The sequence below is a fragment of the Mchenga conophoros genome, linkage group LG7, assembly GCF_057382185.1.
Source record: "Mchenga conophoros isolate Kocher_MC1m ecotype Shallow Benthic linkage group LG7, M_conophoros_male_GT1.1, whole genome shotgun sequence".
In the NCBI taxonomy this organism is placed as follows: domain Eukaryota; kingdom Metazoa; phylum Chordata; class Actinopteri; order Cichliformes; family Cichlidae; genus Mchenga; species Mchenga conophoros.
Window position 1 is genome coordinate 49,359,745 of NC_140532.1, and position 26,321 is coordinate 49,386,065.

General features: G+C 40.2%; 2 protein-coding genes across 8 annotated transcripts in view; one reads left to right on the forward strand and one right to left on the reverse strand.

Annotated features, from left to right (window-relative positions):
- mapk10 (mitogen-activated protein kinase 10) overlaps window positions 1–10,361 on the reverse strand; it is a 37,680-nt gene extending 27,319 nt beyond the window's left edge. For 3 of the 5 annotated variants that reach the window (XM_085279882.1, XM_085279883.1, XM_085279881.1), the window contains exon 1: window positions 10,104–10,361. In XM_085279882.1, coding sequence (XP_085136008.1) covers window positions 10,104–10,106 — 3 coding nt within the window. In that variant the 5' untranslated portion in view covers window positions 10,107–10,361. The remainder of the gene's footprint in view (window positions 1–10,103) is intronic. The other 2 variants (XM_085279879.1, XM_085279878.1) reach the window with 1 other exon arrangement.
- Window positions 10,362–15,287: 4,926 nt separating this feature from the next.
- ptpn13 (protein tyrosine phosphatase non-receptor type 13) overlaps window positions 15,288–26,321 on the forward strand; it is a 49,083-nt gene continuing 38,049 nt past the window's right edge. For all 3 annotated transcript variants that reach the window (XM_085279867.1, XM_085279868.1, XM_085279869.1), the window contains exons 1-2: window positions 15,288–15,665; window positions 24,544–24,663. In XM_085279867.1, the coding sequence (XP_085135993.1) occupies window positions 24,549–24,663 (115 nt within the window). In that variant the 5' untranslated portion in view covers window positions 15,288–15,665; window positions 24,544–24,548. The remainder of the gene's footprint in view (window positions 15,666–24,543; window positions 24,664–26,321) is intronic.

The window sequence follows — 26,321 nt, forward strand, 5'->3', positions numbered from 1 at the left end:
CAATTCGTCACCTCCCAGTCCTCGATAAATATGAACTGACCAGTTATCGATTCTTCATCAGAGCACATTGCAGTGTGGTTGCAGTGATCAATGCGTGTTGAAAATAAGACATGAGGAGGTGGTCCCATTGATGAGTGAAAGACGATGAGAAGATATTTGCTGATGAATTCCAAAACAGCTGAAAGCAAGTTTTCCCTTTTAAAATGGATTAAAACAGGTTTTGTGTGAATGTAAATTTAAAGCTAACAGTATAATCTATATTTTTTTTTAAACGTGCTTTCTTTTGCCCTTTGTGTGAGATCTGGTTCGTTAAATTTTAGATAGCTTAGCTTGAAGACAGGAGAGACAAAGAAATAGCTGCCCAAAGTTTAAAAAATAATTACTGATCAGCACCCTTAAAAACTAGTACCCCCATTCATTAGCTTCTAAAACCACTTCAACTTTTTTCTGTGTGACTTTTTCAGTCTTTTATATCATTGTGGAAGAATTTTGGCAAATGCAAATAAAAAAAGTGATGTCAACCGTTTTCCTGTTGACACTGTATGCATTTATCCAACCTCCTATTTTAACACTAGAACACTAAACTTGTTAACCTTTTCAACCTACAGGAACATATCAGTTTGGAAACTAAGAGGATTACACAAGCGGAATATATTTAACACTACCATCACAGGTGAAAAAGCTTTTTCAAAAGCCAGTACCATCAAAGACTGCATTTGCATAAAAGCAGTGCAGTGAATTTTGGTAAAGCTTCGAGGCTTTCACTGTGAAACAGCAGCTAATGGGTAAATTTGGTTTAACTGGAGATTTGCCAATTTTCTTTAGCTTTTTTTTTTTTTCATTGCCAGAGTGAAGCAAAGAGGAAAGAAAGCTCTGAATGACAGTAGCTCCCACATTAAGCTGGAGGGAGAGCTCGCCCACAATCACTCTATCTTTGAGGGGTTTTCAGTTAATGAAAGTCCCAGAGGGCTAAAGACCACGTCTTTCGAATAAGTTCATACATGATGTTAATGATGCTACTAAAAATAGAGAAGGAGGGGGGGTAAAAAGACCTTTTTCGGTAGTTCGGGAGTTCACATGTGGTTGTAAAACTACACAAATGTCACCAAACAGTTTGGAGGACGTCCTCGTCTCTCGCAAAGCATTGAAAGGATCCGACTCTGCAATTTTCTCCGAGGAGCAAATGGACATAAATTCTCTTTTAACTCTAGCTGTCCTCTAATACTGTCACAGTTCCCACTTTAATATGTGTGCTGAATCCAAAGGGAGCAAAGCAGCTTTTAGAAAAGAGATAAGGGACTCGAAGGTGGGAGATTTCTGGTTCAGCTTATTTCACTTGAAAAAGTGTTCAAGTAAATGGGTGAATTTCACTGTTGGGTGTGTTAGGAATTTGTGCTATTAAATTAGGAGAAATTAATTAATAATCATTCATAAACTGATTTTTTCAAATCTGTTTTGAAACAAAGAAAAGGGAAGGGCAATGAGACGAGAAAGATGTGCGATTTTTGAGCCCACAGTCTCCAACACGTCAAACCACTATAGTAATGTCATTCCACATGTGCGTGTTTGACTAGCATCCCGGTCACCACATTAAGTAGCACAATATTTGCTGTTACTCTAACAGGTCAACACTGAATCAGCCCTGGCGTGGGGCTAGCTGTATCTGTGCTGCTCTAATCTTTACCTGTCTGAGTACATAAGCTATTAATAATAATAATAATAATAATGGATTGCATTTATATAGCGCTTTTCGAGAACCTCAAAGCGCTTTACAATTCCACTATTCATTCACTCTCACATTCACACACTGGTGGAGGCAAGCTACAATTGTAGCCACAGCTGCCCTGGGGCAGACTGACAGAAGCGAGGCTGCCATATCGCGCCATCGGCCCCTCACAGGCCAAACTGTTTGTCTTCCAGCAGTATACGCTGGTAAACAACACCTAGATGGTGGCGGGATCCTGCACACTACAGTCCTGTCAAACCTGGCAGCATATTTACATGCAGATGTTCATTTAAAAATATTGCAGCCTTAGAAAAAAACTAGTAAAACATGTTTTAATTATGCTTTCTTTGCTTTAAAAAAAATATAAATAAACAGTTCACTTTCATTTCTAATGCAACACGTTTCCATAAGACTTTTAACAGCAGATGGTGAATACACTTTCATCAGAACGAATGAAAGATGAAGGAGAGACTGAGTACAGACCATAAACAATTTACCTGGGAGCCAACATTTTTTGGAGATTACAGTTTTAAAATGATGGCTGTCTGGCGCGTCGTTAAAAACAAGAAAGATTGGGTAATTATCAGGAAAAGTTATTCACGAAAAAGCAATGAAAACGACAGACCAAAACAAATCGCACCACAACAGTTTCTTCCCTCCCACGTTAGCCCACAGCTAAAAACACACACACACAAAACAAACACAAAAAACCCACCAGATTTTGTGCTTTGTTTGTTTAACCCTGTGACTACATTCTGTTGATTGTCCTTATGGCCGAAATGCTGCTTGCACCTACAATTATGCTCAGCACCACTCCTTAAACTGCCCATTTATCATCCTGACTGCAATACATCTCCTCAGTACAAGCCGGCATCAGCTGATTGAGAGGTTGAATAAGCAAAAAGTAAGGATAAGGATGATTTTCAGCTCATTCAAAGATTGTGAAGAGTTTTCAGACCTGCCTACATTATTTTGAATGGACCTTAAATTCCAGTGAGGATTTTATAACACTACAGCAGTTACAAGCATGACTTACTCTGCTTTAAAATGCCTTTCACCTTCAGCCTTGCTCTGCAGAAGACTGTGATGTATAGGGCATGTTTAATATGGTTGCAGGGGTTTCTATCAGGAGTGTGGAAAGCGCAGCATCAGACAAAACTGTGTAGAAAACAGCTTAGAGTGAGCAGTGCAGATACCGTTTCCAACAGTACAATGTCTCATGTCAGATTCATTGCCTTTATAAGAAAGCTAACTTTGCTAATGGCAGCATAAATGCCTTGATAAATGGCCTGTATTTGTATAGCGCTTTTCTAGTCCCTAAGGACCCCAAAGTGCTTTACACAACCTGTCATCCACACACACATTCACACACTGGTGATGGCAAGCTACATTGTAGCCACAGCCACCCTGGGGTGCACTGACAGAGGCGAGGCTGCCGGACACTGGCGCCACCGGGCCCTATGACCACCACCAGTAGGCAACGGGTGAAGTGTCTTGCCCAAGGACACAACGACCGAGACTGTCTGAGCCGGTGCTCGAACCGGCAACCTTCCAATTACAAGGTGAACTCCCAACTCTTGAGCCACAATCGCCTTGCATGGTGCTAATATCTTGCTTCAGGAGCTCAGAGAACAAAGTTTTCATTTTCAGGAAGTTCACTTTCCAGCTCTGTGCTTTTTAAAACTGGATTGACTCTATGAAGGTGAGAACTGTCTCCGAAGTATTACTCTACATTGCATCACACTTAAGAAAGCAACAGCCTTATAGGATGTTGAGGAGTCTTTGCATTGTAAACTATAAACCGCAGCAGTCGGTAGGACTTTAGTAGCACTGACACATGCCTGACATTTTTGTTTTGTTTTGTTTTCCTAGTTTGAAAATGACAACTGTGAGCCTGTGTCAAAGTTATTAAATGCAGGACCAGTTAAGCCAAGTGAGCGAACTTTCATCAGTCCCAGTTCCAGACCATGTAATTGCTTTAACATATTTGAATAACTGTTATGGACGTGTGGGTGATGTGCAATTTTACAGCAAACTAGTGAACGACAAAGCGCACAGACAAACAAAGTCACTTTACTGTTCCCAAAAAAGGATCATTACTAATGCAGATTTTTTTTTAACACAAAAGCAGCAACACATTGATTTAGCTCTGATTCTTTCTTTTTTCTTAAACTAAACAAGAGACATAGATAACTGAAACAATAACTTTATATTTTATGCATGTCCAAAGTCCCAAATTATTAGATGGGGAAGCAGGCTGTAGAAATGGAATCATTAACAAATAAAAGAAAGAAAGAAAGAAAGAAAACAGATTAAAAATGTTTCTAAATACATTTTAAAAAGTAAAATAAAGAGTTTTACAAGTATTGGCTCTGGTTTTTATGTAAGCGTCACCTTCAGTCATCTTTTTTTTAAATTGCTAACAGTCATCCACAAAAAAATAGGAGACATATAAAAAGAGGAGAAATCACGCAGTGCAAACAAATTCAGGCTATTTCACATAGGCCGTAAATAAACTGTCTCAGATGCAGCATTGCATTTACAGAAATGAATCTATTGTATGATTACAAAAAAGGTGACCAACTGCCATTAAGAGACAACTAGAGAAACTCAAGAACGGCACAATGAAAAAGACAGCATGGAAATCCAGAAAGGTTTTAATTATCTAAAATGGGCTAATGTAGATGATGTATGGTACATCTCAGGATTAATTGGAGTGGCTGTTTACATGCATTTGCCTGCATTTGTAGCTGATCCTTGTTATTTGGATCCTGGGCATTGTGTTACATCCACCCCTGTGGGTACAACTGTACCTCAGGCAACTAGTGATCACTTTAGTTAGGAGGCATGATCCTAAAATACAGCATTAGTTCCTAATTCTTGTCCAATCAACTGTAGGAGGTTTAAGATTTTCTGATGCTTCTTTTTTGCACATACCTGGCAGAAAGGTTTATATTATATAGTGTTCATTCAAATAGTCTTTTACATAGAACTATTCCAAAGAGAGTATTGGTGTATTTATCTGTGTGTGTAACACATAAAACACTAAATGTATGACAGTGATTTTCAGCTATAATATATACAAAGATTTAAATGTAAATGGTGAAGGCTTTTTCTTGATAAACCAAACCAGTCACATTATCACTATAGGTGAGGCAAACTACAGTAGCTCTACAGTAAAATGCAGATCATATTTTACCACGCCAGGTTATCAAAATTGTGCATGATCAGCAGAAACACTAGAGCAACTGATTAAAAGAGAAAACTGACCACCACGCTCTGTAAGTTAGTTTTGAGCGCGGCCTGCAGTAACTTTCGTGGTAAATCCCTTCTACCCTGTATGAACACTTAGTGTATTGATCCAGGCCATTTAAAAAAAAGTATCTGCAGATGCTACAGAAAGGAGAGCTTGGATGCTCTACAGTGTATCTGGTGCTCAGTGCTCATGTTGTGAGGCTGCTAGCTGGGGCAACAGATGCACCTGCTCTGCATGGCTAAGACAGGTGAAGCTGTGACCGAATATGGTTATTATTCCATCTTTGACTCCTCCTACCGTGTCTTTCCTCTCTTTTAAGTTTAACATGCTAGTGTTTAGTTACAAACTCAACAAAGGAGTTCAGTGCAAAGCCCAGCCAGCTGAACAAGTAGACAGTTTTGCACCCATTCATTTTTAAGAAGTGCTAGCAAGGCTGCACTCACCTAATCACAGATACAGTGTATGGATACAGTGAAATAGTTACTCCTTTTAATATGGTCTGAACTGGAGGTGGTCTACTGTAATACACGGTCCTGATACAGTGTTAGTTGTCTCCCAGGTCAAAGGAAAGGCAAACCTTAGTTTGAGGTAACACAAAAGTAATCTTCAAAAACTGATTTTGCTGGTGTTTTTTTTTGTGGGCTGTGTGTATTAATAAAGTGGTCAACACCAATACTAAAATTAGTTATCCAAACTAATAACCAGTACAAAACCTTTGCAGTAAAGCTAAGAGGCTTTGGGGTACCGTCAAGTTCTTCTGACTCTGACCTTTCAAGTGTGGTAAGTTTAAAAGCCCACAGACTATTATTAAAGGATCTGTTATGAGATATTTTTTGTGTGTCACGGAGGTCCATTTCATTACTAGCTGCAGAATTGCAGCCAAGGGGCGCCATGCCAATATCTACCAAGAGTCTCTCAGGATCGAAAGGTGTGTTTGACTATGTCTGCCATTTCTACTTTTGAAAATATTCATAGACACAAATGATAGACATAGCGGCCTCAGAGACAGAGAAAAAAAGTATTTTAGCCAATGGTACAGTGTAATAATAAGCACCGGAGGGAACAGTGTTAAAGGTGCAGGTGTTGGAAACAGGTAATAATGATGCTCGTCTTTGTGTGGTAGCTATGTCTCACCTGCTTTCAGCAGGCATTTTATGCCTGTTTTCGGGTTGAACTCAGGCACATTGCTACAGGATGGCATTATTGTGCTTCTATGGTTCTCCCCACCGCATCCTTTGTTCAGCACAGGCACTGTCTGTGCTGTCAGGCTGATTGACTACTAAAAAGTAATGATAAAGCACAATAAAGCCAGTCATGTGCCAGTCAAAATGTCCACAGATACCAATGTTTGCTCTCATATCCATCTTTTCTTTCTTCCCACTCCGCTCCTTTTGTTGATGTCACCCAGTTCGCACCACAACATTGCCCATATCCCCCTTGTTTCTTTATTCCTCCCTCCATCGTCCGCACTGATGAGAGCCTGCATTTTTCCCTACCCTTCCTGTCTTTTGTCCCTCCCTCGCTCCCACCATTCCCACTCCCAGGCTCCCAGCCTGCCTGTAATTGTCTCCCCTCCCCCTCCCTCGGAGCTCCATTGTGAGTGCTTGGTTCAGCAGCCTCAGCCTCTCCTGCAGTATGCAGCGAATGCCTCGTCTTTTCCTTGTGCAGCCTGAGCTAAACGCAGCACAGCCTCCCCCTTTTGGGCTCGGGGAAAACAGAGAAGTAACTGCAGGGCCCAGGCAGGAGAACAAGACTTGGACTGACCCATCTAAGGGGTGTCAGAATCCGAACGCTCGCTGACACCCATCGATTTGTTTCTTCGCAGCTGAAAATCTGCTCACCTCCTCTGTCTCTGCTCTCGTACGTAGTCTTGCTCGCATCCTCTGATTTGCTTTAGGTAAACAGCAGGCACGCTGGCCGAAAAACCACGCTGACGCTGCAGTTTTCTGATAGGCTGCATAGTAACGACATGTACACCTTTGGCAAGTGCTGAGTGCGGTCATCTGATTTACAGCTTTTCTTGCAAGACCTGACACACATTCAGTAGAAGGAGAAGAAGAGCCACAGCTGGACCACACCGCGCATCCTGCAAAAATGGCATCCTGAACACTTTTAACTTTTATTTTGCCATAATGACAGAGACGTTTTCAGCACTGTCATGTGAACTGTGAACATTTCTATTGCTCTGTTTCAACTGTGGCATACTTTCTGAACTTTTATACTTGTAAACGCCTCAGTTTGAGCAAAACAACAAAAATCGACCTCCCTGTGTTGATGAATTTATGTAAAACCTCCACCCTCAGGTCCAACAAAGGTTTCCACGGTGACCTTTGTTGTCTCCTAATTATCTTCATATGCAGTGTGAGAAGATTGAGATCAAATCTAAAACAGCTCAAAGTCTTGCACGCAGCTATCTGTAAAGGCAAATAAAAGCTGCATATTTGTCAGATCAAATCCAATTACATAACTGCATTTCCCATGCTGCAGGCATATTGTCACTGTTTGTCTGTAGTTGTAAGCAATACTGCAACTCAGGGGGGGAATAAACTGGCGCACAGCGAGAATTTCATTTTTTAAAACTAAAATAAATAAGAGCATGCTATGAAAGATGTCCATGGAGCACATTTGTCAGCTTTCTAAGCAGTTATATCTAGTACATTACTAATAGTTATGTGATTTTAAGTGTGACCACTTACCAAGCACTTCTTAATCTACTTCAGGCTGGCTAAATAAATCTTCTCTCCCTTACTTGCTTACATTTTTTCACAGCCAGCGTTTTCCATATTTTTTTCCTTTCTTGTTTAATTATCCATCGTGAGACAACTGTTGAATTGAATTCATCCAAGTTAATAACTGAGCTGGCATTGTAATATGGATTATTAGCACCAATCCACAGCTAGGAACAATGCTCAGCTGGGGTCAATGGGTGATGGCAGACTAAATCAGCGTTCCTTAGTAACCCATCCTCATCTAATGATAAGTTTGACCTTCCATAAAAGAGAGCAATGACAGACAGGCCCTCAGATGACTGATGTGGATATTTAAGTAACTGATTATCAGGAGGAAGATGGGTTTTTTTTTTCAGCTTCAGACTAGCTACCTTGAACTGGACAGTAATTTCAATGATTATTTTTTGTTGTTTATTCATTCCTCTCCTCCCTGTGGTTTCATTTGTAATGACTTTGCTGTTATATAGCATTGCTAGCTGAATATATTTAAGACTAGGAGCGCTATTTGGGTAAAACGGGACATTTGAAGACATTACCACAGACTGTGTGAAACTGACTGGAGTGACCAATCAAATAATAGCTAGAAGATAACATTCCCTACTTTGCTGATTAATAAAGCCTGAAATCCCTCCATTATCTCAACTTAATGCATTGCCTTATTTTATTACATAACAAAGGATTATTGCACTGATGCTCCAGACTCAGCAAAACAAAAACAGAATGGTGGAAAAAAATGAGTGCAGTGGTGCAGCATAATATTAGTCTACTGGTGACCATTTCTATTGATGATGCTCCGTTATATAAACAAGCTGCTTCACTGCCAGTCAATATCACATCAAATCAAACAGACTGTTGTTGTTTTTTTCAAAATATAAATGTATATAATGCTAGAGCTACTTTTGAAATTCACCTGAGGTGTTTTGGGGAAAAAAAGTTCCTTTTTGGCAGCTAAAGATGACAAGGAGGAGAAAGGGTAGAACCTTTAGCCTATTTATCCAATAAAAAAGAGATAAAAAAGCAACTCTTCAGCTGCTGCAGAGACACCCATAAAAAAAGCTTTGTTTAACTGTTAAGCCTGTTCCCTGCAGCACTTTCACAAACATGGAAGCCTGCTCCTGAATAATTCAGCACCCAAGGTCACGGCACAAAAAAAAGAAAAAAGAAAACTCTATTTTCCTCCTGTCGTGAACATGAAGAGTTTGTTGTGATCCCTTCAAACATCTATTGACTCCACTGCACAGCATAAAGCCAGGAATTAGTCCATGACTATGGGCCTGCACAAAAACAAGAAATAGTAATAGAACAGAGAGCCCTGCTCACGCCTGCATACCTGAGCAATAAGTGCAGTGGGTCAGGTGGGTTTACCATGCCTTCCCAATGATCGAGCACTCAGGACAAAGCTGATTTAGAGAAATTACCTTCCTCTGCAGCTTCATCTCATTTAATCCACTACACAGCATGCAGCCCACATTAGGGCTGAACAGCACCTCTCTCTCTCTCTCTCTCTGTCTGCAGGATTAGGATTATTTGAAGTTCATCTTTCATGACAAACAGCCCAGAAATTACTTCAACTGTTTCTCTTCATATACACTATAAACAATCACAGCAGCAAAACCGTGACTCTTAGAAACACCCATATGGGCCAATAAATCACCACTATAGCACAGGCTGTTTGCACGAGGACACAGTTTTGCAGCATTTATGAAAGATATGAGGCAAGCCCCCCCACCCATCATCTCTGTGAAGTACTGATGGTCTGCATAATGCACAAGGTGCGCAGTTGACTTGTGAGGGGGAGGAGGAGGGACAAGCCCTGCATGTAGGCCTCCAATATGTATCCTGTGTAAGGCTATGAAGAGATATGAAGAGCATCACTCAGCCAACATCCAGTTTCAGCCGCCAATCAAACATACATAAAGCGCTCTAACACCGACTAATCAGACTGTATGGATGTATGGAAAGGGAGGTAGCCTGGATACCCCCCCCCCCCCCACACACACACACACACACACACACACACACACACACACACGCACCCCTTCTCTCTCTCTCTCACCCGATTTGGATGATGTTATTACCGATGATGTGCGTTCAAGGCAATGCAAGATGTGAGATATTTTGTCAGGCCAGGGCTCGCGTCGTTATGAAATCCCTCACAGCGCTGCTAGTGAGTTATAGAACAACACACGCGGCTGTGAATGACACAAGATGGGGTTGATTATTTATTTATTTATTTATCAATCGCTGTCCCTTTCCCCCCCTCACTGAGGCATCACTAGTGTACTTCATTAACCTTCCCTTTCGATCAATATTCATCACTCCACCCTCCGGCCAGGCACGAGATCCAAGCATCGCGTCCACACTGAAATAAAACAAATCCGTCCGGCCTTACCATTCCGTGCCAGTTGATGACGATCCCAGTCCAGTGCCTGTCCTTTTCAAAACATCCCGACGGGAAACACTGCGGAGACCATTGCTGAAGGCTTCATGAAAAAAATCATTGATGTGACGAAGGAGTGAGAGGGAAAAAGGGGTCCGAAAAAGAAGACGAGAGAGAAAGGGGAAAAAGAAGCAGAGGTGGACCGAACCGAGGTTTGCTGATGCTGAATCACTCTCCCTCAGCTCACCACCTTGCAACCATTGTGCTGCAAGATGCTGGCTGTACCATTGTGGACCTCACCAGAGCAGAGAGAGAGAGAGGAGAGGGAGGGAAGAGGAGGGGCGATGGGGGGCGATGTTGCCATGGCAATCGAACAGGAGCACGTCTGACGTCAAAGCCAGGACAGAGAGGGGAGAGGGAGAGATCACATGGAAGCTGTCCCCCCGGATGGGAGGGGCGTGTTAGAGCATCTTCTCATCCCATCCTGTACCGTCCCGCTGGTGCGGTCACGCAGAACATTGAGGATATGAGGCTCTGTTATTTCTCAGGTTTCCAGGGGCGTGTCTATGCAAATAATGTTTTTGCATTTATTGTTGTTGTTGTTTTGGGTTTTTTATTTGTTTTTTGTTCTCGACTTTATTTACGTCTTACTTTGAAGATAAAAAATTATTTTGCCGATATTGTGTTGGTCTCATAGATAACCCAGCAGAAGAGACATAATTAAAATCACGTACACATTATTACACGCTTCTACTTCTTCCTTCAGCTGTTCCCTTTCATTATGTTTGGTCGTCTGCATCCATCTCACATCAGCATCCTCCTTGGCCACATCAGCCCTTTGCATCTTTCCCTTCGCATGATTCTCCTCTGAGGCCTTTGTCTTCTCATTTTGCCTGGCAGCTCCATATTCAGCATCTTCTGTAAACCTATCGCTCCTCTTCTGCACATATCCAAACCATCTCAGCCTTGTCTTGCTAACTTTGTCTCCAGATTGCTTAATGTGAGGTGTCTCTCTGAGATACTCATTTTTAATTTTTCCAATCTTGTCTGTTTTCACTCCTTATAAAAACCTTAGCATCTTCAAATCTGCTGCCTCCAGCTTTTTGCTAGTGCCAACCTCTTCAAACCATACTTCATAACAGGTCTCCCTGCCGTCTTGTAAATTATCCCTTTCTCTCTTGCTGCTACCCTTCTATCATCCTTGACACTTCACCTTCACCTCCTCCACCCTGTCCGCACTCTCTTTGTCACCTCTCTTGTGCACTGTGTTCATCACCTACTACTTTGTCTTCCGTCTTCACTGTTACACTATTCCTCTTCTCCCCAGTGCATACCTCCACCTCTCCAGGCTCTCATCCACCTGCTCCCTACTCTCACTACAGGTCATAGTCCATGGAGACTCCTGCCTGACCTCATCTGTTAGTTTGTCCATCAGCACTGCAAACAAGAAAGCGCTCAGCGCCAATCCCTGATATAATATCACCCCCACCTTGAATCCATTGTCACTCCTTGCCCTCACCACTATCCTACGGTCCTTATACATGTCCTGCATCACCCTCACAAACTTCTTCACACTTCTGACTTCCTCATACTGTACAACAGTTCTTCTCTTGGCACCTATCCTATCCTTTCTCTAGATCCACAAAAATATGGTGGTGTCCTTCTCTATACTTCTCCATCAGTATTTGAAATAAACATCGTAGCACCCTTTCTTGGCAATCGGTGGCTGCTGCCAGCCCCGACTACTCCACTCATCTGACCACTTCAAACAAACTACAGCCAGTTCTAAGAGTATATGCAAGGTACTACAGATACTACCAGTACAGTGTTATTTTTTTAAAGGGATAGTTTTACACACCCAAACACATCTGGTGTCCTGGTGCAGCCACAACAACCTGGTGCTGAATGCCCAGAAGACAGTGGAGATTATTGTGGACTTCAGGAAGCACACAGCCCCACTCCCCCCCATCATCCTGACTGACACCCCCATCACCTCTGTGGACTCATTCCGCTTCCTGGGTACCACCATCACCCAGGACCTGAAGTGGGAGCCCACCATCACCTCCGTCATCAAGAAAGCCCAGCAGAGGATGTACTTCCTGAGGCAGCTGAAGAAATTCAACCTGCCAACACGGACGATGATGCAATTCTACACTGCAATCATCGAGTCCATCCTCACCTCCTCCATCACCGTGTGGTACGCTGGAGCCACTATCAGGGACAAACAGAGACTGCAGCGTGTTGTGCGCTCTGCTGAGAAGGTGATTGGCTGCAGACTCCCATCTCTGCAGGACCTGTACACCTCCAGGACATTGCGGCGTGCAGCTCGGATCTCAGCTGACCCTTCTCACCCTGGACACAGTCTGTTTGACCTGCTGCCCTCAGGCAGGAGGCTCCGGTCCATTCGCACCAGAACCTCTTGCCATAAGAACAGTTTCTTCCCCTCTGCTGTTGGACACATAAACAATAACCATATGACTGTTCCCACCACTAACACATGACCCTACGCTGTGTCACTGCATCATTCCATGTTTGGCACTGATCACCACCTGCACTCATGTATATATCTTTCTACGTAGCACTCTTAATTCTTATTCTCATGTATATATCTCATGTATAGCTCATGCACATATCTTTCTACGTAGCACTTTTAATTCTTATCCCTACTTTTATTTTTTCATGTCTATTTAAGTGCTATTTATGACACTATGTTTGCACTGAAGCACCGCAGCAATTTCCTAATGTTGTAAACCTGCTCAACATTTGGAATAAACCCCTTTCTGATTCTGATTCTGATTAAACAAAGCAGCCATTTAAACTGTTTTGAGCGCTTTGTCAGCAGGTTTCCACGCAGAGACTTCTGCATGGAAACCTGCATATGTAAATCAAATGGGAGAGGGACCAAAACATTGAATATTTAGCCTAAGTGAGATTTACCAGCCAAGAAGTAAAAAAAAAAAAGAAGATAAGGAGATAATCACATCAATGTAATAGTCTCAGCCAGACCAACCTTGGAAAAATAGTCTGCCTCTGACACTGGTTTGCTTTCTTAAACGCTGATAGAATGTCTTTTCTTGTAAAAACCAACCAAGCAACCAAAAAGAAAAACAAAAAATCTTTTTCTGTCATAATTTGTCACAAATCCCCCCTGAACCAAGCTGATAAATGCACCAGCTTCACGGAAACTCAGAGGCAGTGGTTGCTGTTTTGTTTTGTTCCCAGGCTTGTGAAACCACTGAATTAACTTACTGTAATCACAAACTAGAAAAATATCAGCATAATCTGCTCTGATGCCTCTTAGTGAATTTCAGTGAGTGAGAATTCATCACTGTCAAGTACCGAGGCCAGGTTCCATAAATTAAAAGGGATTTGACACAATATTGGGGACAATAGGGGGATTTACATGCAGAGCTTCAAAACACCAGTCTGTATACATTGACTTCTGAAGTGTCTGAGACAATTTATTGCCAAGGTTTTATTTTAACTTGACACAGATAGAGGACCCAATTTCAAAGTAAGTGCAAAGGAGGGTCAGATTTTTTAATGCTTTCCAGCTGGAACCAAAGGCTAAACTTACTGGAAAACCACCACCCTAACACACACACACACACACACACACACACACACACACACACACACACACACACACACACACACACACAGCCAACAGTTCCAGGTGCCCCACATTCAAGATTGTCATGACAGGCATATCCAGTCTTTCAGGGTTTTACTGCAAATTGCCTCGAGGGCTCAGGCCAGTACCAATAAGGAGGTATTAAAGACAGTACAGATAGAAATAGCGGGAAGAAGAAATCTAAAATTCAGAACTCCTTACTAAGGCTTAGCAAGGACTTGCTAAGACTCTGTCCCCAGATGAGGCCTCTCTGCTCCAGGTAATGTAGAGTGATTAAAGGCTAGTCAGTCAAAGGAGACAACAGGTACACAACAGGACATTCCAACAGCTGTAACGGTTTATCATAACAATGTAACAAAAGTGGAAAATATTACATGTTTTAGAAGGAAAGCTATAACTAACTAGCTAACAAATGATTGAGTATGATTCTGAGCATCCTCAGAAATGCTTTGAATTGAAAATAAAGAGGCAATCTTATCTTCTGTCACATATTCTTTGATGGGCCTATCAGATTATTGAGGGCGTCATAATAGTTAGCCATAATGGATAGGCATATCATGTATTAATGATTCTTGTACTGGTTTCGTTGTTCTTGTTCTCCTTTATTTATTTATTTATTTTTTCACAACATATTTGTCTCTGTTACTGAGTTGTTGTGCTTGGTGATCTAGTGCTGATGTTGTAAGATCCCCACCAACAGACTGTTATACGTATAAAAGTATAACAATTCCTACAGATAAGACTAAAAATATAAGGCATAGCAAAAATATTTGTCTTATTGCATTCAGAAATAGACTAAATATGCACCTACAGAGACATGCCCACGCAAAAAATGAAATGGTTTATATGCAATGGCATCATCTGCTGAAATGATAATACTGGTTTCAATCTAAGTGGAAAATCAGTGTCAAGTAATCAAGCCTTATCACTGCAGGCAATGGCTGGTGATAATAATCATGTCTTTTAGCACTAACAGGCACAGGCAGGCAGAGATAACCCTTGGCCACAATCTGGCTACTAAGGGTTGTAATGAGGAATAAATGTCACAAGATGGCGCAAAGTAAACCACAAAAATAGCTCATCAAGACAAGAGCACCTATAGGAAGGAAGTACTCAGCAGTGAATTGCTTCCTGACTGCTTAGTTGACTCATTTTGATGTTATGGGATATACAGAAATCATGGTTAATTTTGGAATTATTTTAAACAGGAAACAGGTCGGGTCCGTCATAATTTCCCATGGTTTAAGAACTCTTTAAAAACAGCCTTTCAGTTATATTAAAATACACAGATTCACACACATACCATACATAACCCTATGGAAGTGGTGTATTTCAGAGAAATTTATCTTAAAGTAATAAAAAAAAAACTTCGTTCTTATACAACTATTAAATGTAACTCAGTGGACAATATTTAATTTTATAAGAGCATTTTTTTAAGAAACGTCGGCGATCTGGATACATACTCTGCTTCCATGACTTGGTACTGTGTTACTATAGGAACGGCTAAATGACAGTCCCCTCGCGGAGAGCCAATAGACAGCCACAGTAAGGTGTCTGGTTACTTCCAGTCAGCCCACGCGCAAAGGGAGGGGCTGTTCCACTCCTCAGCAGTAATGGTAACTTGGCTTCTCTGGTGGTGAGAGCAGTACTGTTTAGTGGCCAACAAGCGCAGCTTCTGAGGAGTTTCAGAAGAACAGTTTTACTTTTTTTTTTTCATTCGCTGTGGCCAGCTTCAGTGGAAGTGGATTTTTATAGGTGACTGCTCCGCGGAAAGGTAAACCTGTTGCCTCTCCGCCTGCCTGCCTGCCTCGCCGACAGTTACGATCCAAGATGTTGCTTTGTGGATGGGATGGCGTCTGGTGCCGTTTGTATGCCCACTCATAACCTCGTCCGAGCACCAACATTTCCCTCACAGCTGATTTTGTAGCTCGTCTCGGCCGGTAAGCTTTTTTATGAACCGCTCAGAAAGTGATGTAAACAAACTTTATAGTGTCCTAGCTAACTTTAGCCAAACCGGGATAACCGAGGGATTGAGTAACTCGTGAGGAGCCTCAAATACCGGAGGTTTTATGTCTTTTCCACCTTTTTTTTTAAACTAATAACAAAACTAACATCGTCAGAACTAATAGCAGGCTGCACTGTTGATATTTAACTAATACGTCTCGACCTTAAAAGTTATGCGTCATGTCTTGTTAACTTAGTCCAGAACCCATGACAAATGGGGCATCTCTAAGCTAATCACATCGTATTGTAATCTTGCGAGGGTGGAAACACCACCTCAAGAATAGCACAAGACTGGCAGACTGACTCATTTCAAGTGATTCTACCTGGAAATTTTTGGATAATTATGAGAAATCCGAATAACATTTTAGCATATACGCTCCTTCCAAACCCTAACAAAAGGTGAAGCGGTATAGTGTTATCGGGAAAGGCAGCTTGGCCCCCCTCCCCCTTAACTTCACCGCTTTTCTGTGGAAATTAGCCTAAGGTCAGAGGTCAATTTGCAGACAATATAACGATCAGGTTAGGCTGTGTGCCTGACCAGGTTTAAAGTGGCTGTAATGGGGCACCGTCAAGAAAAAGAGGAAAAAATAGGAATATAGACAGTGGGTTGGGTTTGTGTGTGTGTGTGCTGGGAAGAGGTGGGGGGGAGCTGGAGTGAGGTTTTTTTGCAAAACCAAGCTCTGCATGTCACTGTACTCACAGCAACCCTGTGATTAACAGAAATGGAACGGATGAGGTAGAGACCAAAATGAGAAGTGAGGGCTGTTGGTCCAGAGCTGGGCTGATATTCAACAAAATAGTCTAAGCTCTCTTTTCTGGTTCCTACCCAAGCTTTGTTCAAAACAAAAACAACCAAAAAACAAGACAAACACCAACGCTAAGAGATGATTAACGGGACGTACTTGGAAGGTACTGGTCCCATTGCTGTAATTATAAGCATCCCTGTTTAGACATTCATAAGTAATGTGGAAAAGCATGTCTACTGATTGTACGTCAGTCAAAAATAATGAAAACTCACCACTGGGTTTTCCCATTTTATTTAGTTGAGTCACTCCTGCTCTGCTCAGTTTCTTTCATAAGCAAGCATGAGCGGGACACAGCTGTGAATACAACAGCAGATTAATTTTCGCAGTAAGGAGCACCACATCAGCTACTTTAACAGGTAGTGAAGGTTGAGGTTTTCAAACCATAATTCTGGCTTAAAGTTGCATTTTATCACCTCAGTAGTGTGCAGCCTAGTTAGCTATGTATGAATTCTCATTGCTTGTGTCATAAGGCGTGTTCGCGAAAGATATCTTGATCAAGCCTTTCTTCAAATTCAAGACACACACACACACGGGTGTGTTTTTTAAATTTGAATCATGTGCTTGCAGGCTGCACTGTACAGTAAGATTCGGGGAATAGAGGTTCACTCAGAGTTTGGTACTGAATTTTCCTGGCACGCAAAACCTTCAGGACGATTTTCACCTCAGTCCTGGCGCAGGGTAACCCCTCTCCCCTCCCCACCACCTCTTACCAGCTTCTGTTCCAGATGTGCTTGCCAGCTGAGACCACAGGTCTGATGTTTGGAGGATATGAACACATTCCTTCTCATATCTTTATTAGTTTGTGCTTTTGGACGCAAGAGTGGAATCTGGTGCTTTTATGCCACATTGCCCCCAAAGTGTGGCTAGGCTTGTTTTCAGATGATTTTGAGCAGGGTTAGATTTTTGTTTATTGCTGAGGGATAAACTTGGAAGACAGCAGGAGAAACTGGAATTATGTGTGCTTCTGTTATTTAGCTGCAGGTGATTGTTTTCAAATCCATTTTGTGGACTGGTAGCCGTGACAGAGGAAGGTGGGAGGAAAGGAAAAGTGCAGAGTAAAGAACATTATCACGTTTCCAGGATTATTTTCTTTAAAATCCTTGTGACTGTAGCCTAGGCTTTTAAACACGAAAAGCAGCAGACTAATCTTTGTTTAGTTTCCCCCTTTTTTTCTAGCTATGGTATGGGAATTCAGAGGAATTTCTGGGAACAAACATTTCTACACTTTGGAAAACAGAGAATGGGGCGCTGAAGTGGTGAAGGCTGTCTGCTCTCGCTGATTTGGCCCGCTGCCTTCTAAGCACCCTCAATAATGAGCAGGACCATAGTCCAATGAGAGAGAGGAGCTGGCCTGCACAGTAGCCTGAGTGAGGATAAAAAACATTCCACTGTAGGTCTCTGTTAAAATAACAAGGGCCACAAAACAATCGGGCTTCACAGCACCCACTCTCCCCATTCTCATGGGTAATGAGCAAGATGGGTAGTATCCCACTTCGCCTCCAACTTCACGCCTCCTGATGGCTAGAATGGTTAACCTGCATTCCTGCATAAGAATTTTGGCCTGCTTACTCATTAACCCTCTTCTCCAGGCTAAGATTCACTGAAAGGAAACTGTTTCACGTATTATTTTCAGAAATAAAATACAGCGCTAGAACAGGCTGGTGACCCAGTTTATAGCATATGAGTTCATAGTGCCAGACATAACAACACTGGTACATGGCTTTTCTTTTGTGATATCTTCTTAGGGGATGGTAATGGGTTCTGTAACACTTCTATCCCCAGAGAGTTTCACCTGTTTACGTTGTTTACCTGATTTATTTGCTTCCATTTCATTTTAGTTCATTGTGATTGGCTTAACTGTGCCTGAATTTATGATTGCCTTAAAGACCTCTCCTCTCACACAATCAGTGGTATGCTGAGTTGTCCTTTGAGCAACGAGTGCAAAATAAATTCAGAACAATATGGAACTGAACAGATCGCTACCAGTGCTCAGTGCTTCCACAGATACCTGAGCTACTTCTTTGAGTCCGTGTCAGACCGATATCTGATCCAAATATGAAAGATTTTAAGCTCTTTGGAAAAATGTTTTAAGTACAGTTTTTCAACAGAAGATGAAAATTAATTTAATGTGACATTACACAGTCTAGTACATGTTTTAAGTGGCTGCTGTTTGGTTGATCTTTTATTGCAGTTATGCTTGTTTTCCTGTTTGGATTTCATTTCTTGACTTTTTTGGTGGGACTTTTGTGTTGAGTTCTGATTAATGAAATCTTGTCTCAAAGCTGTGATCAAGCACATCTACATACATTCACTCACTTCCACTTCATTAGGTGCACTGATTGGTACTGAGCTGGACACCCTTTGTCTTGAGATCCATGTTGTTTATGCCAAATTCTAACCCGAATTTCTCAGTGTTGCAATAGAGTTCAAGACTCATCAGACCAAGCCTTACTATCTGCTCAAAGCAATCTGTGCATTCGTCTCTGACATCAACAAGGCATTTTCTTCCAGAGAACTGCTGCTCACTGGATTATTTTCTGTTTCTCACACCATTCTCTGTGGGTTGTGGAGATGGTTGTGTGGGAGAATCTGTGCAGTTTCTGAAATGATAAGATTTTATCAGGTTGTCTTTACCACACTGGCTGAACTGGCTGAGTGTATAGTTGTCCTGTTTTTAGTGTGGACTTTTTTCAGTTTTGTGAGAAAGGACATGGGCTACTTTACACAAGGTTTTACATTTGCTGCATATTTAAATGCTAGTTGTACATTGATGCCAGAACAAGGTAACAGGCATAGTGTGCATTAAGGCTGATGCTTGATATTGGCAGGTTATTCCTTCTTGCTGTTGTGCCCTCTGTGTGAAAGCCCCCCCCCCCCCCTTTTTTTTTTTTGTTATCTGAATTTTACATCTTTAAATCCTCACTACAAATGCACATTATTATTATATAAATGCAACACAGTAATGCATATTTTTAACCAAGTACACCTGCCACACCTGAATCTGTTGCTTTGCCCTCGATATTTGCATATCAGGAAATATGCTGTAAAGCAACAATGCTTTACAGCTTTACAGTGACATTTTTATATCCTGGAGAAATTGCACTACAAACCAACACAACAGAGCCATTTATATATGACACACATGCGCACGAAGTTGCAAATATGGTTGTTTATGTTTGAACTAAGTGAAATGAGTTCACAGTTTCTGCTCAGGGTAAATTAGTCTGTAAAACTGGAGCTTCCTGTTTTGCTTACATTGGTATCATTCCATCACTCGATTGGGAAGATTAGCTAGAGTTGTCAGTGCAGCACAGTAGCTGGAGAGAAAAATCAAACAAAGAAAAACTACAGATAAAAGAAGATATTCCTTGTGCCATTTTCTCATTCATTGGTTTGTAGGGTAGATTTAATGTAAATCATGTACGCAGGTTTAAGCAGGGGTAAATACAGTGGTTAAATACATTGTCTTGTATTGTTGTAATATTTCGTGTTTGTAAATATTTGCTTTCTTTCTGTGTCCGGTCAGCAAGGAGAACAAATCTGTGCATTTCTTACATGAATAAATGTAGGACTATAATTCTTAAATAAATTAAAGCATTATTTCACTTTGAAGCAATATGTTTGATTAATGACTCAGTAATTGGGTGGGGAAGCTAAAAGTCTAAGGTAAATATAGCTTTGACTAAAACAGAAAGTGTAATTTTCAGATGCTCTGTTTCATGGGCTGATTTGACCGTATATTATTCCTATTGTATATCATAAGTGGGAAATATGTTCCCCCTTTTTCCACATTTATTGTTAAGCTCTATTAGTATTTATTTATTTAGTCTGTGTGCTATATAGATGTGAAATTCTGGGTTAATACCAATGTTTTATAATACCAACATGGTGAATAGTCAGTGTCAGTGCAAATAATTGTTCTCTTTGTTTATTTAGCATTTCTTAGATTTTCTTTGGCATTTAAATTGTTAAAAAAAAATAAGTGCACTGTTTTATTTATTTATTTTTTTAAATTTAGAAAATTGACATGATAACGTCAGCCAGTGACATCACTAACTGTAATCTTTTTGCTGACACGCAGACATCCGCCAACACTGGGCAGATATGGATGCCGCTACAGTTTGATAGCATGTCTGCACATCCTATTATGTTCATGTTATATCTCTTGAAAGCTTTGAGGAAATATATTTAAATGTGACGCAAAACTCACTTGGACACAAGGCTGAACTGATTAGAATTTTGGTGGTCAGTGTTTAAGGTCATCTAACAAGATGGCTAACACATGTTTTTAAGTGCCAAATGGAAAAGGATATACAGCCCTTGGCAGATTTGGGTTTATTTATTTATTTTTTTAAAATTCCATAAAAGGCAATTGCAGCCATAGCTAGTAAATTAACATGTTGTGTTGTTGCTGGCTTGTGTAAAAGAAAGCTGTACATGCAAAGTTATTCACAGATGGATCCTTTAAAACAGTATCATAGAATTTGGTGGAATGTCGAAGTTATCCACATATCCAATAATATTTTAGCTTTCTCTGAACATGACGTTTTTGGTTTTTTCCCCAATGTCCTTTTTTATATATTTATTAGCATACTACAAGAGAAAGGAACATTTTATATTATGGATTGGATTTTTCAATACAAAAAATTTAAATTATGCCTAAATTTAAAAAGCGTGAATTAAAAATTAAAACTCACTTTCATTTGCCTCTTGTAAGGCATCTTAGAAGTGCCAAAAAGTGCAATTACTTCATTCAAGAAGAATCCTGCTAACAACCAGTAATGCTAACTATGCACCTTGTACCAGCCTGTATGTTGTTGTATAGTGTGTGAGATACTGTGGTGTGAAGTCTCAACAGGTGAGTAAAAGTCTAATTATTCTGTATGTTTACATAATCTATCAATTGTTTCAGTCCGTTCTCAGCTTATGATCTTGACAATATGTAGGTTAGTCTTTTGAAATAATTTTCTAAAATCTAGCAAATGATAACAAATTTTAATCTTCAGGTAAAAGAGCTCCGATTAACGTTTTAAGAATTATTATAGCTGGGTAAACAGTCAAAAACCCAAACGTATTTAAGTTACAACAGTTACATCTTAAATTTATTAAAAATGTATTAAAAGGTCCTTGAAGTCTTTAAATTGTTGGAACATGAAGTCGTCCTCTGGGAATGTGAAAAATGACTTTTCTGGAAGCTGCTGACTTGCAAGAAATGCAAGTTGTCTTTTGTCTTGCATTGGCAGAAATATGGAGTAACAAAAACTTATGGCGGATGCTCTTGTAAAACAGATGACTGATTCCTTTTATGATGCAGGAAAAATAAAATGCAACATTAAATACATTTAATTGTCCCACCTAAGTTAATACTGGTTCACAACAAGCCCCTGTTGTACAGCTTAGAACAAAGGTTAGAATCACATTACAGTACATAAAACCAAAACAGTCCAAAAACAGTAAACAGCTGCACAGTGGAGACAGTAAAAAACATAAATAATAATAAGTGGTTAAAATGTGATCTTCCAGCAAATATTTTTTTATTTTCCTATTTAAAATAGTCTTTGTAGGTGATTTTTATATGACAGGGAATCTAGTGAAGTTTTAGTGCATGAATAAAAATGATTTCTGACTTTTAGTAGTATTTGTAATCAAATACAAACAGATTTTTTTTTTTTTTTTTTTTTTTTTTTTTTTACACACACACAGAAGCCAGGCCAGTGCACTTAGTAGTTGGTGTTTTGAGTAGTGTATACACAAAGTACTTTTCATGGTTTAGTTGTGTTAGCAAGTATTAGCTGGCTCATTATAAAAAGCCAGAGGAACTGCTAAAATGCACATTCCCCCTCTGCATACCGTGCAGAAAAACATCTTAAGGCACACACTTGTTGACACAAAGGAAAAGGAATAAAGGAATAAAACATACACACAGGGACCATAGACCGTCCAGTTGACTGTGAAAGACTTCCTAAAGTAGATTGGTGGCAAACTAAGATGCTCATTTGCAACATTTAGGATTTTTGTTTTGTTAGAAGTATAGAAAGTGTCCTTGTTTTGTAACCTTTGGTTCTTGCATAACATCAGCTCTCAGAGTAGCATGAGTGAAATGTCTCACTATGGGACTTGCCTTTAAGGTAGATTATTTAGTTACTCATGTATTTAGTCACTGAGTTTTGATAACGTTGAATTTGAGAGCACCAAATCCATTTTAGATGAATTAGATTGAACTATATGTGTCATCTTGTGGATTTGTGCAGGCTCCTTCTTTATTATCCTGTCTTACCTGTTGTGTTGACTTCCTGTGTGGGTTTAACCTAAAAATACTTAGCATTTTTTGTGAAATGACTTCTGTGCCTCTGAAAGCATTTTGAGAGTATTTTGTCAGGCGCTATTGTAGGTGTTTGTGGTTTAATAAAGCAAGTATTGAAATCCCAGCCAATTAAAAGTTTACATTTAAAAAAATGCATTTTTTTGTGTGTATGGCCCTAGAATTAATTGAAAGTGATTTCCATGCAGGAGGGGAGTTGATTTTAAGTGCTGTCACCAGACAGAAACATATCTGTATAATTTTAAGTCTGATTTAGTCAAATACTTGGCCTAAAACAAAACTCAGCGCAATCATGCATTTGTCATGAAGTAGTCATGCTCCAGGAATGTGTTAAATGGAGATATTAAAATATTCTTGTTTCATTGCAAAGCTTGACAATTGAATTAATGTCTGCACTCATGAGCCTGATTGGGTTTTTTTTTTTTTTTTTTCTAATCAAGAAATCTCTGTTTGCTGAGTATTCACTCACCCATTCTGAATTCTGCTGTTTAATCACTTCCATAGTCACAGGTGTATAAAATCAAGCACTTGAAGACGTAAAATCATAGTGCACAAAGGTCACCAACTTTCTGCAGTGTCAATAACTACAGACCTCCAAACTTCATGTGGCATTGAGATTAGCTCAAGGACAGTCCGTAGAGAGCTTCATGGGGTGGGTTTCCATGGCTGTGCAGCTAAATCCAAGCCTTACATCACCTAGCGAAATGCAAATTATTGCATGGTGTTGTGTAAAACAGGCCACCACTGGACCCTATGGCAGTGGAGACGTGTTCTCTGGAGCGACAATTTACACCTCTCCACTAGACTAGATGAGTATGGGTTTGGCGGTTGCCAGGAAAACGGTAATTGTCTGATTGCATTGTGCCAAGTAAAGTTTGGGCGGGAATTGTGGTGTAGTATTGTGTTTTACAGGAGCTGGGCTTGACCCTTTACTTCCAGTGAAAGGAACTCTTAATATTCAGCATACCAAAACATTTTGGAGTATTTTATGGGAACATGTTCGGAATGGCCCTGTCCTGTTCCAACATAACTGCGCACCAGGACACAACACAACGCCCATATAGACATGGATGAGCGAGTTTGGTGTGGAAGAACTTGACTGGCCTCCACAGAGTCCTGACCTCTACACCTTTGGGATGAATTAGAGCGGAGACTGCAAGCTAGGCATTCTCGTCCAACATCAGTGGATGGGTAATCAGTAAATTTGATGGAATGGACTGAATTAAAGGTCTGCTATATTTTATACTTCACCATCTGAAAGACTACTAGGAGTAACTCTTGAAGCTCTTTTCTGACCTGAGCAAATCATGTCGTATTTCAGGCCTACTTATAGTGTGCATTAGAAGTTAGTGAGGATGATCTCTGTTTATGCAACTACCCTTGGAAAAACGCAGAAACTATTGTAATTGGTGTTAAAAACATGTTTATTGATATTTACTGAGGTGTCAAAACAATTAAATTAAAGGGTACGGGCAGGCTTCAATGTTGTCTTTATGGGGGAAGTTTGCAGAAAACAATATTTAAAGTTTTTGCAGTCGTTTCAAAAAATAAATAAAACTTGGATGGAAGCATTAAAATTTCAAGACAGCAATCTTAATTCTGGCATAAATACGTATTTCTTTAGATTTCAGAAGGTCTTTTTGTGTAAATTAAATTTTTAATGTTCGTCTTGCTGTATTTCTGCAGGGAACATGCATGTGTCTCTGGCAGAAGCCTTGGAGGTTCGAGGAGGTCCTCTCCAGGAAGAGGAGGTCTGGGCAGTGCTGAGTCAGAGTGCAGAGAGCCTCCAAGAACTTTTTCACAAAGGTAGGTGAACATGGAATCAAAGGTAGAGGACTTATTCTGTCATCATCATGCATTACTATGCAATCATATCAGTTTGTAACTTAAGAAAAATTTAAGCAACATATGAGTCAGAGGAAGTGAGTCAGCAGACATTGCAGTCCCTGGGTGTTAAGACAAAATTTCATTGCACCTGATTACATAGGGCAGGACTGTGTCAAATAAACTGTCAACCACTGACTTTGTGCATTTCTACAGTCTGCATGAACCAGCTTGAGTTCAACTTCTAGTTTTTCTGATTGGTTTCATTTCCAGACAGTACTGGTAATGCTGTAATAACCCTCTCTTATCAGCGTAGCCTGCAAATATTTAACATTAATTACAAGCAATCTATGCTCAAATACTCTTATACAGACATTTATTGTCTTATGAGATAAAGCTCTGAAGATATTAAGGACAGGAATGAAAGACTGATATTTGGAATATTTTCGATAAAAGTAGTCTTGACATGGCATTGATGTACCAGTTATTTATGATATTCTCTTCTAATCAGAGACATTTTAGGAGAGACACAGAGTGAATCCTGGTTTAAAGTCTTTTCTTTCAGAAGTCCTGATGGAAGCATCTCTTCCCGTGGGAAGAACATTTGGGGCATGTCAAACATACCTTTTAACCAGTTCTATCAAAGCTGACTTGTGACTCTATACATGTAGTTTCTGTCTCATGACCACTGAAATTGTGGTTAATTTATATAATAGTTCAAAAGGTGAACTAGCTAGGTGGCAAGACTTGTAGGAGAATAATGATATGAATGCACCATAATTTTTGTTTTGCTATTGTGTAGTTGTGTTGCTATGCTGAGTATATTTTTAGTTGGATAGTTTTAGACTGCATAGAGAAGCTACAATTTAACTAGCAAATGTTGAAGCCAGCTGTTATATAGTTAAAAGCTATGTAAGACAGTTTATGACAGAGTGGATTAATATTAGTAACCATTTAACTTTAATATTTGTGTTGGATGTTCTCTTAGATGAAGTTGGCCATTTATGACTAGAAACACTTTAAACAAAGAGAAAACAATAGGTTTTGGTTTGGTTTTTTTGGTGAAGTGTGTTGGATATGTGCTTTTTGCACCAGATTTGTCATTGTCTTTGTGGTTAAATGTAGGGTGAAGATTTTCCACCACTCTGAGTGTGCTAATGTGGTCAAACACCACTAGCACAGGTTTTTTTTTTCTCTTGTGTAAACAGTAGTGGTTTGTATATTTGTATAAGAATGATTTGTTTGAATACGTGCTGGGTGAGTGTTTCTAATTTGTTGTAGGAATTTCTCTTCACGGTCCCATTTATATATTAGAGGAGTGCCTCAGAGATTTGGTCTGATATAACATGATAGCATAACACAGTTCCTGTCGATTTCTCTGCTGCACATCTCTGATGCGAGTCTCTCGTTCCACCACCATGGATTGAGTTCTGGTGACTCAATCAACGGTGATAGATTGAGTCACCAGATCAGCCGTTCAGTAATACTAAAAATAGGCTGTGAGAACCAAATGATGCTCAGCTAATATGTAGGGGAGCATTTTTGTCTGACCTGTACTTCTCACTGGATATTTTCTCTTTCTTGAACCTTTCTCTGTGAAGCATAGAGATGGCTGTGTGGGGAAAATCCCAGTAGATCAG